A 13,361-nucleotide genomic window follows, 5' to 3' on the forward strand; every position below is an offset into this window, starting at 1 on the left:
GATCCGTCCCAACTCCTAAACTGGCTATCACCGCTAGAACCTAGGTTACGACAGCGGGACGTCCAAGAGCGACGTGTCGACGGTGTGGGGGAGTGGCTCATACTGAGTGAGGAATTCACAAACTGGTATGACCAGAGTAGCGAAGGTGAAGATGATAGGGCAGTCTTGTTTTGTTATGGAGATCCCGGAGCGGGCAAGACATTCACCAGGTAACAAGGATTATTCTAGGGGGGACAAGAAGAAACAAAACCAGTGCTGACAAGCTCCAATATCAGTTCGCTGGTAGCGGATAGGCTATGCGATCGGGCTAGGGGACAAAACACCACCGTCACGTGCTTTTACTTCGACTTCGCGGCTCGAAAGGAGCAGTCTGCGACGAATATGCTGGGTTCCTTGCTTAAACAGATTGTTAGCGGAATGGAAGCGATTCCGGAGGAAATATCACTAGCCTTTCAAGAGCAGAAAAAGGCTATTGGTGGGCGGGGACCGCAACTTCCCGATATCGTGAAGATGCTACAGACCTTCACTTCGTCACACCCATATTTATTTGCATCGATGCACTGGACGAATGTGCACCAGTGCAGCGAGTCAAGATCCTCGACTCGCTGCAACTAATCCTCGACCAGTCCCCGAGCACTCGAATATTCGTGACCGGGAGGCCCCATATCCAGGCCGAGATCGAAAAGCGCCTTTCTAGATGGGTGATTAGTGTACCTGTAGGTCCCAGGAAGGGGGACATGATTAGATACCTCCATGCTAGACTAGGTGAGGATGAAACGCCAGATGCCATGGACGAGAGTCTGGAGGCGGAAATTCTGGAGAAGATTTCGCAGGGTATATCGGAAATGTACGTAAGGGTAATTCTACTGAGAGCCCAACCCCACATTGTCCGCTAATAGATATATCTAGGTTCCTACTAGTTTCCTTAAATATCGATGCAATCTTACAAGAATCGACAATCCATCGGAGGCGAGAAAGGCTTAGCAGAATGACAGACGGATTGGGATTGGGAGATGCTTATGGCGCAACGATTGAACGGATAAAGGCCCAGAGTGGGGACAAATCGAGACTCGGAATGGCGGCTTTGTTATGGATAAGTCACGCGGAAAGACCGTTTCAAGCAAATGAGCTCTGCCATGCCCTAGCAGTCGAGCTAGGCTCCACGGATTTCAATACTAAGAATATCCCTTCGATGTCGACGTTGGTGAGCTCCTGTCAAGGTCTCATCACTGTGGATAAGGAGGCATCAACTGTGCGACTGATCCACTTTACTCTACAAGAGTATCCTTCGGCTCATCCCAATATTTTCACTAGGCCTCATTCGACAATCGCGGAAATCTGCTTGACCTTTCTGAATCACCAGCAGGTCAAGGCACTTTCGGCCGGTCGCTTTCCCAACACTCGGAACTCACCTTTTCTAGAATATTGTTCCGTATACCGGGGAGTGCATGCGAAGAAGGAGCTCTCAGACTGCGCAAGATTACTTGCGCTTGAGCTATTTCAGGAGTGTGATGGCCACATATCTACTAAATTGCTTTTAAAACAAGTAAACCATTTGTTTATTCCGGATTTTGCTAGCTGTTCCCCGTTCAGCGGACTACACTGCGCATCATTCTTCGGAATTGTTGAGCTTGTATCTGCTTTGATAGAAATGGAAGGTTATGATATCAATGAAGGAGATTTCTCAGGTTGCACACCACTTGCATGGGCTGCTCATAATGGACATGACGGGGTGGTGAAAACGCCACTTGGGCGCGAAGGCATCAACCCCGATAAGCCAGATAATGGCGGCCGAACACCCCTCTCGCTCGCCGCTTGGTATGGACATAAAGGAGTGGTGAAAACACTACTCGGGTGCGAAGAAGTCAACCCTGACAAGTCAGATGGTAACGGTAGAACACCGCTCTCGCTTGCCGCTTGGAATGGACATGAAGCAGTGGTGAAAGTACTACTCGGGCGAGAAGAGGTCAACCCCGACAAGACAGATAATGACGGCCGAACACCGCTCTCGCTTGCTGCTCGATCTGGACGTGAAGGAGTGGTGAAAATACTACTCGGGCTGGAGGAGGTCAGCCCCGAAAAGCCAGATAGTAACGGTAGAACACCGCTCTCGCTTGCCGCTTGGAATGGACATGAAGCAGTGGTGAAAGTACTACTCGGGCGAGAAGAATTCAACCCCGACAAGACAGATAACGGCGGCGCAACACCGCTCTCGCTTGCCGCTTGGTCTGGACATGAAGGGGTGAAAATACTACTCGCGCCGGAAGAGGTCAACCCCGACAAGCCATGTAATTGCGGCATAACACCGCTCTCGCTCTCTACTGCTCTAGGCCACAAGATCATTGTAGCGCTGTTACAGTCCCATAGGCGGTAACCGCCAGCACTCTTGAGGCTTGGGAGACACCACCACATGGAACTCGTCTCCATTCTACCCCTCCCAGAGCATGTCGCTCACACGAGCTGTCATTGTACACTATCCATTGAACCCGGGGGAAATCCCATGGTGTGAATGCACATACCTGCCACCACCATCATATTATAACTCCGCGAACCCCCCTAGCTATTTCCTTTCACAATCGAGCGAGGACTTGTGAGCTTCTCTTCACAAAGCACAGAAGTGCTTGGTCCATGGGTGTAAATAGTTCTATTGTTGCGACAAAGTCCAGTTTATAACTTATAGCTTTCATCCCCTCATAATAATACTATTATCCAATTTTTCTCTAGGTATAAGTTTTTTTCTTTTTTCTTCTCGTACAGCTTCTTCCTTCCTTTCCTTACCCCCCCTCAACGATAGATAAATTGTATATAGAGTATTGTTCAGATGGAAGGAGAGAAGTATACAATATACAAGATTTCTCGAGCCGACAGTGAATCACTATGTAAAGGCCGTGCATACAATAGGGGACCAGTTACCATAAATAGCGAGACTTCACGGATAGTATGGTATCATGCTTAGTAAACACCCAATAGCCACCACCGCTACAGACGTGAGTATGGATGGAGTGTCGGGGAAACCTAACAAGCTGGCTTTTCACGTTACTCATGAGTCTCCCATGCCCCGCGATCAATTTGATAACATGAAACATGCCAACGGAACGGAAAACCCACGAGAAGATATGCCCTAGCAGGTATGGAGAGACTACAAGACCCTACCAGCAGACGCAACGTGAATGTTGCCGAACTCCCAACGCTCCAATAGTACGCCTTGCGAGATCGGAGGGGGGGGGGGCGAAGGAACACCTCGAGACGGCTTACCAAAAGCCTGCTACTACTCAGCGATAACCGAGCTTTTTCCTAACTACCAGAAAAAAGTATCAAAGAAAAGTAAGATGGGTGCCATCGTCCAAGTTAAAGGAAGGGGGATCAAAGAGATCACAGCGCCGTACGACCCCATCCACCAGTGAAATAGCGGGGTGGGGAGAGTGAAAGTATCATAGGGGAAGAGGCCACGGTGGGAGGGGCTAGTTCGGTCCCTGAAGAGAAACGAGCCCCAACGGATTTACTAATAGTTAACCATATGATAGCACTCGACCTCCAGCCACAAAGGTTGGGTGCTGTAAGTTATAATACTTGTGAGCAAACCAAGTTATGGTGCAACGGACGTTGTACAGTATGATACTTGCCGTCCGTGCCTTTTTTCTCAATCCGTGCCCAAGTAATCATATCACACTCCTCAGCTCCCAGCAGAAATTGGAGAATAACTTATAGCTTAGCACTTGTACCCATATCATTGAGATTTTTTACGGGATCAGGGGGAATATAGTCTTTCCAACACCCACTGCGCCTGGCCCGCCTGATAACCTGCTTTCGCGGTGGGTTGGATACTTTCTGCGCCGCACTGGCGCCACTTTGTGGGTCGAGTCCTGCCAGAGGCTGTGCAAGTGCTGGTGGGTGGCTTGTATGTGGTTTTGAGTATGATACTCGGGTGCTGTGCTGTAAGTTGTAATCGCAAGAACTACTATTTTTGACGGTTTGTAGGATAGCTTCGCTCAAGCGGCCTCCGGCGAGACATAGAAGCCGGTGATATGGATCACACATGCGTAATGCACCCGCAGGTTAGGCGCAAGCTATCAGACTAATGCAGCTTAGCTCAACCTGAATCCAACCCACAAGAGAGAAGTGAACTGAAAGAGAATTTTGGAAAGACTGCAACCGCGATGGATTTATAATAGGATTATCGACAGACTGGATCGAAACGCTAAGAAAAGTGACAAATCCCGTCTCATGACACTCGCTACCTGACAAATGACAAAGAGGCTATATGTATATTAAACCTCGAGACAAGGATAAATAAAAGACATCATGAACCATGAATCAGCAGTATGTTTATGCCCCTCAAACCGTTTCAATATATCTCCTGATTTCCCAATCAGTAACAGCTTCCTCCCACAGCCTCCACTCATGTTCTCTTGTCCCCGTGTAGTGATCCACGAACGCATCACCAAAGACCTCTCTGGCCACACTCCCTTTCGCTGCCATTTTTTTCACAGCCTCCATCAGGTTCCGTGCGAGGCGCTCACCACCACCAGTCTCCTCGCCAACACCCAACGGGGATACCGGTATCTCCAGCTTTTTTTCCACTCCACGTAGTCCTGTTGAAAGGACTGCAGCCAGCACGTAATATGGATTGGCATCGGCTCCACAAGTACGGATTTCAAAACGTGTGGCTTTGGGAGACGCAAGCGATGGCGAGATGAGCCGGATCGAAGCTGCCCGGTGTTCTAGCCCCCATGACACTGTTACCGGCGCCCAAAAGTTCTCCACAAGGCGTTTGTAAGAGTTGACTGTGGGTGCCAAGAGGGGCATTATGGATGGAAGTCCTTCGAGGACCCCAGCGAGAAAGTGGCGTCCAATATCCGAAAGATATGCTAGGTCACGGCCAGCTTCAGGATCACACTCAGAACGAGCAAAGAGATTGTTGCCATCACTATCAACAAGTGATACTAAAGAGAGACGATTAGACCAAACAAACAATTCGGGAAAGAGGAGAGCTGTTCATGGTATATGACGTACTGTGCATATGTCCTGAATTCCCTGGTAAGCCCTCCTTAGGTTTTGCCATGAAGCAGGGAGTTATTCCATATTGTGAGCCAAGGGACTTTACAACGTACCTATTAAGACCAAGAGAAGTCAGAACTGCGCGCATACTATTAGTGAGTCCAAGTATACTTAAATAGTCCCGCCCTATCTGCCGTCTCTTTGACCTCCCCGAATTCTAGTGCAGCTTCGTAAACCCCTGGGCCAGATTCGGTATGCCAACCCTCTATATCGACTCTAAAGTTCTTGCCTGTTTATTCTCAGTGGATGCGGGTTAATTTTTAAATTTAATAATGTCGTGGGAGCCCCATTCCACCGACTCTACTAGTATGAATGCCAAGAGTAGAAACATACAAGCGTTGAAAACTCCGTAATAGAAATCTTGGTTCTGCACAGGTCTTGTTAAAGAGTAGCCAAACATTCCCGGCGTCATATGTTCTAACGTGGACCCTTTGTTTGCTACAAGGCTATGGGGGTCTTCTCTAAAATTAAAGAACTCATATTCCGCTAGAATAGAAAGACTTTAGCCTCACCGGATAGCAAACCTCCCACTTGCGGTGGTTCTGGAAGCCCTCGTGGAATATCGAATAACAAACCTCCAGCCATTGCACTCCACCCTTTCTCCTCAAATTTTCTCGCTACATTAAACAACAGCCCTCGGGGGCATGGTGCAATAGGCTCCTTGGTATCCGGATCATAAAAACTAATCAGAAAGAATGGAACACCTCTCTGATCTTCCCATGGTATTCTCCGGAAACTCTGGAAATCAACTTTTGCGAGCAAATCCCGGTATCCATTCGCAGAGTTTGAGATGCCAAGTTCACGAAAGTACGATCTATCGTGCATATCCCAACCAAATATGACAGAACAGAAACCGAATCCAGACTCGGCGATGGAAAGAAACTTCTTTTTTGAAATCAGTTTCCCTTGCAGAGAGGAAAAAAGGATATGTTAGCTTGACCTAACCGAACCACTTGGGATAGGCCCTACCTCGGTGAATTCCATCCACATCAACCCCGGCAAGTTTCACTTTATCGTCCCCGCTCAGGGCAGCAGTGATAGACTCAAGGGTATATGGAGCAGCCATTATGGGATTTGGCAGATGGGCTTGAGCTTGCTATTTGTCGTAGCCACAGAAACACTTCAGATGGTTTGACGAGTAAGAAGGGATGATAAAATGCATGGGATGCTCGGTTACCTGGGAGATTCGCCGGTATGGGCTACCCTACACCTCCCGTAACTCTCGGCAAATCCGCATGAAACTGTGGGACCGTAAGCGATAAATACTCGTCAGTGGCTTATGGAGAAAACCCCGCTGCACGCGTCATATGCACTGCGGTCAGGTGGGAGCTAGACTACACTCTCCCACCCATCGCAACAGTATAACCTACATAAATCCTTGGCCATCAATAAAATGTTCGGACACTTTGGAATTATTAGTGCTTGTCTTGGCGCAAAGCACCCGAATACTTTATGGGTTGCCAAGTCCCGTATACACAAGCCCCAGCATTAACTTGGCAACATCAGAGAAACCGAGCTCCATCCAGGATACATTACTATAAGTGTAGTCCATTGCAACATGCGACCCGGCATAACGCACTAACTTACACCACCATCGATCGCCTGTAACTTCAAATAATATCTCCATGACTCCCATATCGGTACCCTATCATCTAGACCGGGTAATCTCGGCCTGCCCCCGAAATATCTTCACCAAAATGACTCCTGGCTGGTGGGCAGCTACCGTCGACGCTATCGTGATTCGGGTTGTAATCTGACCCATTTACTATGGGTACATTTATTTTATTGGGCACGAGAACAAAATTCACGATAACCACTGCAACCCATGCAGCTTTAGGAATTTCTTACCGCGGCGTCCCCTCCCGTTCACCCACTACGACCTTAATTGGTAAGGGCCGATCAAAGACACTAGGACCTCGGAATCTTGCGCAAGCCAACCCCCGCTCCCACCTCATCCCAACTCACCGCTAAGAGCTCCTTCCATCTACTAACCCTCGCTCCCCCCTCCCAATCTGTCAAAAACCATCACATCAAACATTGGAAAATCCCCGAAGAAAATGTCTACTAGTGCCGGGAGGCTTGAGGGCAAGGCCTGTATTGTCACAGGTGCTGCTGGGTATCGTACACCTTCGTCTGATTTTGGTTATTACTCGAGCTAACTTGGTGGATGCAAACAGTGGTATCGGACTCGAGACTGCTATTCTCTTTGCTCAGAATGGAGGCTCTGTCATTCTTGCTGATCTTAATGATGTGGGACTTCAGGCAGCTAAGAGAAAGGTTGAGGCATTAATTCCAGGCGCTAAGTTCAAGATATTCGTATGTCAGAGTCCACTCCTCGAGTGTTGACCCCCATGGCTAAGATTGGGAATTCTAGAAATGTGATGTTAGCAACGAGGAAAACGTGAAAGCACTGGTTGCAGAAGCCGATGAATGGGGTGGTGTTGATGTGATATTTAACAACGCTGGTATCATGCACAATGATGTCCGTCAAATACACCTAGGATTGGGGAAGGGAAAAAGTCCATCAGGACCACGACTGACCCCGTTATAGGACGGTGATGCTATCTCCACCAGCGAGGATGTTTGGGACCTCACCCATAAAATCAATGTTTGTTACGCTCCTGTCTAATTCAAAGAATTGAGACTCAAGGATACCTTAGGTCAAAGGTGTTTGGTACGGTTGCAAACATGCCGTCTTGTCGTTCCGCAAGCACAAGAAGACCAAGGGGTCTATCATTAACACCGCATCCGTCGTGGCCCTAGTTGGGAGTGCCACGGCCCAAGTTGCATATACTGCCTCTAAAGGTGCAGTTTTGGCGCTTACTCGTGAATTAGCTATGGTTCATGCTCGGGAGGGTCAGTTTTCATACAGGTTAATCGCCGAGCCACTCGAAACTAATTTCTATTATCTCATAGGGTTCCGTTTCAATTCTCTGTGCCCTGCCCCTCTTAACACGCCACGTAAGTTTTAAAATTTACTGGAATTCAACGCTATGCGCGTACTTGATTGGAGTGTGGTTTAGCTAAATCGGTACTGTAGTCCTTCAGGATTTCCTCGGAGCAGATCAAGCAAAGCGTGCTCGCCGTGAAATTCACTTCCCCATGGGCCGTTTCGGGGAAGCAATCGAACAAGCACATATGGTGGTGTTTCTAGCAAGCGACGAGAGCAGCTTTGTAACTGGGCAGGAAATGGTGGTGGACGGAGGAATGACTAAGGTATTTAAATCCCAACCTAACTTTACATCCCAAGAATTTTCTGAGATCGAAATCTAGGCCTATGTTACCCCTAAGGGCCCGGCTGTCCCACCTCCATTGAACAATGCTTTCGACCGGTGATTATGTGATTGGGGGATTGGGAAAATACAGATGTTCCCCGTAGTTAAACATTGGTAGACCTTTTTTTTTACAGCACTCTGATGTAGGGGCGTTCGCGGAGCTTGAAATGGAGACCATTTTTTCGAAACAGACCCTGTCACTTTGATTGCCCCTTCCATAGGTGTGACGCAGCCTTACCTATCACGGAAAGTATAAGTTACCCAATCCAGCTCCCCGGGGACACCTCGGTCACCCTACTCCCACATGTCATCGGATAATGTAGCTTTGATACTTAAACCTTACCGTAATTGCCCATTTCTAACGATCCGGAAGTCTGCACGCCCAACCTCTGAAAGCCACATCTAGGTCTACAAGTCTTGGCGGCCCCGTCTCTGATACATACTTTAGGAATGGGCGAGTAAAGCACCTTACCTACAATCGGGTATTGTAACTGCTTACTATATCATTCGAAACAAGCACCGAATCTGGTTACATCAGGCGATCAATATTTGAGCTTCTCCAGCTCCCCTGGCATGACAGTGAGTTATCAATGTAGGATGAAGAAATAACGAATTGAACCCCCGTCTTAAGCTTGACTGGTAGGAACTTTTGGGGAGGGATAATCGAGTGCTGAGCTGTGATTGAGAGGCCTCAGGAGCTAGGTCCGCGAATAATAGGGGTATAGAGGGAAATTATTGGAGCCATGGATTTCTAGCATGAGCATCTATAACAAAGCTCCGCAATCCAAGCAGTATACCTATACCCCCCTTCCACGTATCCCTTCTCCAACTAGACGTTCTTTGTTTGCTGAAATTCACCCAACAGCTTTTAACGATAGTTTGTCCTAGATTTACGACGACGTTGTGGAATTAGGCTACGTTCGTTGTAGGATCCCGATACAAACGTTCGAATCTCCTAGATGTCAGCCCACCTCCAATGTATCCCTGGGGGGGGGGTACTCCCGATAGCGATCCCGCCGAAGATCCTAGTTCTCTAAATGTCCCCCGGGTATCAACCCCTAGTCCCATGATATTTTACACCTTCACTACCTGTATGGCGTATTCATTTTATGGGAGAGCGAAACTCGCTACCGAAAGGGGGAAATAAAAGGAATCCCCGCGGGCATCTCTTTCGTTGGGGCGTCGTCTGGTCGGGGGTATTGCTTTACAATCGTACAGTAGGTTTCTGAATTCTGTGGGTGAAGGGGTTTTCGTTCCTGGATCGAATGTTCTAGTTGCAAGGGAGTGTGTACGGTATTGTGGTTTGTTTCATAATTCTCTAATGGCTGTGCTTCTTCCGAAGTTCAGTATTCCAGCGTGATTGGGGAAGCCACCCTGATTCGCTGCAATAATAACGGGTCGGGAAGCGGGAAAGGGCACAACATTCAATTCCATGCTCCAGCTTTTGAGTATGAGATCAAAAAATAATCATCCATACGCAGGGCATGAATTAGCTCATTGGCGGATTGGGAAAAGTAGGGTTAATTACAGAAATTATACCGGTAGTTTGTCAGGATTACCTATCAAGATGAGATTGTTCGTGGTTATATGGGAGCCTGCGCCCCTGTGAGCTACCGGTAGAACTCATCTGCACTTAGGAAAGTACTGCATGGACTCGGCCTGTTTTCGAAGGGAGAGTAAACTATGATTACTTGTCTTCTATTTAACCGGATCGTCAAGTTTTATGGATTTCTGACCTTGCTCCTCTCAAGGGCTTTGAAGTCGGGTTTTGCAGGAACAGCGCCAGAGATATCAACTCTCTCAGAGTGCAGAAGCCTAACCAGATACTTGAATCTTAAGCGTGTACAGAAATCGCCGGCCTCATAGGTTGTGTTAGATCTGTTTTACAGGGAATTCGAGTCCTTAGAATAACTGGATGTCAGTATGCCAGAGCACAAAGGTGATATTGGCATCACCTCATCCGCAATTTTCACCATTTTCATATTCAATGGGCCGATTCGCCCCGGTCGGCAGCGTATCCGAGATGTGCTGTTCCGTTGTATATAGGAGTCTGGTCTGCTGCATGAGACAACATGACCAGGTTTCTCAATAGAGCGGTCATATTTACTCACTCGGCACTCTAGAAGGCGCTGATAGAGAACCATCTCACCCAAGGGCCAGGATTACCGCCTGAAGCTTTTCAGTGTACTGCACAAGACATCAACTAATAGGGTCGGCTGGGGGGTTATGATTGGTTTGTTCTAGCTGGTGTCAGGGAGGCCTCCGTAACCCTGTGGTTCCGGATAAGGATTTTAAAACCCTCTACTAGTAGGATCGAGCCTGGACCTGTGGACTCCAAGGCGTCCCACAACAAATATCCATCAAACCCGTGAGGAATGGCGGGGGCAGAGATAAAAAAATGCAAGAGAAAAGCTTCATTAGACCCTGAATTTTTTTATAGTCTTAGTCCATATCATCTCTCCCACGATTTATGACCAAGGAACGCACAAGTATGAGGGAACCCACAGCTATCCCTAGCAAAATCTCTGAGCATGCTCTCTACCCGAATAGCGTATCTCGAATCCCGCTATGGGCGCAGCTACCCATTCCGAAGATCCATCCAGGATTCGGTGGATACCTCGCCGTTTATGGGATAGCCCCTGATCCCAGGTTTCTTTCCATCGACGAAAAACAAGGTTGGATTGGTGGGGTAATTCTGCCTGAAAATCCCGGTGGGAATCCGTTATTTTCCCGGCAGTGGGAAGCCTTCAACCGGTAAAAAAAGGCGTACGGGAGGTTTGCCCCTGACTCCCGGAACGCTGGCTTCTCAGTATTCTGTAGTGCGGCGCTCCCATCCCCTGTGCCGTGTTCATGGGTCAGGACATATCTAGTATGATACTCGGCGTTCCTTATAGTGGGGTGAACCCCTGCCAACGACTTTCTTGAGGCTAATTTCAAGAGCAAAGCCCACCCGTAAAGGAGAAGCCCATTCAGAATGCGAACTTAAACACTGTAACTGGCTGGGCAGAGTGGATGTCTACCTGGAGCTTATCAGAAATAATTGCCGAGAATCCAAGAGAAATTCCTGTAATATCATACCACGCAATGGGGGAGTGTTGTCAAGGCTGTCCTGCCGTGAACTGAACTCCAGCTTGAGCAGCTATGTGGCTGCTCCAGACCCTCTTTGTCTGCAATATACGAACCAAATTTGGTTAGCAATTTTCAGGAGAATCTCGTGTATAAAGACATGATACTCCGCTTCTAAAATCTTGCCCCCTCAGCTGTCATGGCTCTCCTTGATCCCAATATCAAAGCAAAGGGAAATATCTACTTTGGCCCTTGCGCAGACCCCAAAGCTCTCCGACAGGAAAGTGCAGGCAATTATTAAGGCCGACTCCGGACCCGTTTCTCCCGAGAACGGTATGAAATGGGATCCCCCGAGCATGAGCGCAGATCTCACATGATTGATGGGACAATAAGTGCTTATATACAGGCCAGCATCCCGTGAAAGCTTCAACTTTAGCTTTATTTACCCAGACCAATTGGTAAACTTTGCTGCCAGCGATAGCAAGCTGGTTCGTGGGCACACATTGGGTATTACTCCTCCGTTCAATAGCTTCAAGACATGTACTTATTCCCGAAAATATAGTCCTGCACTCTTCGCTTCCTTTATGAGTCTCGAATATCGGGGATGGAGTCACCCTCTCTACTGTCATGAAAAATCGCATCGCCACCATTGTAGGCCGTTACAAGGGCAAGATCTACCAACCCCACCCCCTATCCAGGGAGTTTCGATGCTAACAGGGATTTGCCGGATATTTCCCGGTAGAAGCCCAAAGCATACTAACTGTGACACGAGTGATGCCCAGTGACCAACGGTTCTCGCCAATCCAAAGTTAGAAGTGAACGCGAGTTAAAAATAGTGTAAAACTACCTCTTAGCTATGAAAATCTACGATACTGAGCTCTATCACTGCTCTCCCTAAACCAACCTCAACCTAAAACCCTATATACACCAACCAGAGCCATGGGTATTTCACTGCGAGTATTTCTTCCACCATTGATGTCATAAGCCAACCCACGAATCCACAATCGACGGCGAATTATCATACTGGTACGATAAAAGAGACGGACAAAACGAGCAATGCGACACTCCCAATATTGCATACCAAATTTGAGAAGTACCATACCACACATCCCTCCGCCCCAAACGCAACAAATCCGCCCGAAAATCCCAGCCAGTTTTTTATTCCGACAAGGTGGGAGAGAGAGAGAAGCCGTAATCATAGGCAAGGAAGGAGGTTCTGCAGAACCACACCACCACCAGGCGGGAGGAGGGAGTCGACTCATAACCGGGAAAATGCTTACTGATGGGCCGATATATCGCGTGAATAATATCATCACGATTCTGCGATATCGGTTTGATTATAGACATCGCTGTCGAATCCACCTCTACTCGGTATCATACTTGCCCGGGCTTGTCTAGTCCTTCCTCAGATGACAATTATTATTATTGTTTTTTTTTTTTTTTTTTTTAGAACTTTTTTGGCTTTTTTGCTAGAGTTGGAGCGTAAAGTACACACATTCCTCCTACCCTGGTTCTTTTTTTAAAAAAAAAAAAAAAAAAAAAAAAAGAAAAAATACAAACACATAAACGTGAGGCAAAGCCAAGCAGCGCCGGAGCGGTAGGCATTATATCCCACAGCCGGGTTGCATTTCTCTACATATTGTGCGTGGACAAAATTAACCGCGATTCAACAGAGGAAAATCTTCGGCGATGACAACCACACTGACCCACCAATCCACTATTATGAAAACCAAAAAAAAAAATTAAAAGATGTAAATACATAGTAGAAATTAATATTTGGTATACCATCCATCAGCCTTAATAATTGCCTCTATTCTATCCACCATTGATCCAGCTAAAGTATCAAAAACCTTTGGGTCAAGAAGTTCCCAACAATGAGTGATGGCCTCTACTATTGCCTTCTTGACCACATTGACATCACCCTTGATAAGTATGGATTGCTGTACCGTGCTTGGTAGACAT

The 13,361-nt window shown here is 47.5% G+C and overlaps 2 protein-coding genes; one reads left to right on the forward strand and one right to left on the reverse strand.

Annotated features, from left to right (window-relative positions):
• Positions 1-4,335: 4,335 nt before the first annotated feature.
• Positions 4,336-6,179, reverse strand: GSTUM_00004641001 (uncharacterized protein; the record flags this gene model as incomplete). XM_002836286.2 has 6 exons in its annotated part: positions 6,028-6,179; positions 5,634-5,963; positions 5,392-5,544; positions 5,170-5,287; positions 5,014-5,111; positions 4,336-4,943 (listed from the first exon to the last, which is right to left on the reverse strand). Exons 1-6 carry the CDS (start codon positions 6,122-6,124, stop codon positions 4,336-4,338), a joined length of 1,404 nt encoding a protein of 467 aa, XP_002836332.1. The 5' UTR covers positions 6,125-6,179.
• An 823-nt stretch (positions 6,180-7,002) lies between these two features.
• Positions 7,003-8,521, forward strand: GSTUM_00004642001 (uncharacterized protein). XM_002836287.2 has 8 exons: positions 7,003-7,174; positions 7,236-7,374; positions 7,433-7,540; positions 7,610-7,666; positions 7,719-7,914; positions 7,975-8,019; positions 8,099-8,274; positions 8,332-8,521. The coding sequence occupies exons 1-8, from the start codon at positions 7,116-7,118 to the stop codon at positions 8,392-8,394; spliced, it is 843 nt and encodes a 280-aa protein (XP_002836333.1). The 5' UTR covers positions 7,003-7,115; the 3' UTR covers positions 8,395-8,521.
• The last annotated feature ends 4,840 nt before the right edge of the window (positions 8,522-13,361 follow it).

Source organism: Tuber melanosporum (genome assembly GCF_000151645.1).
Source record: "Tuber melanosporum whole genome shotgun sequence assembly, scaffold_14, strain Mel28".
Classification (NCBI taxonomy): domain Eukaryota; kingdom Fungi; phylum Ascomycota; class Pezizomycetes; order Pezizales; family Tuberaceae; genus Tuber; species Tuber melanosporum.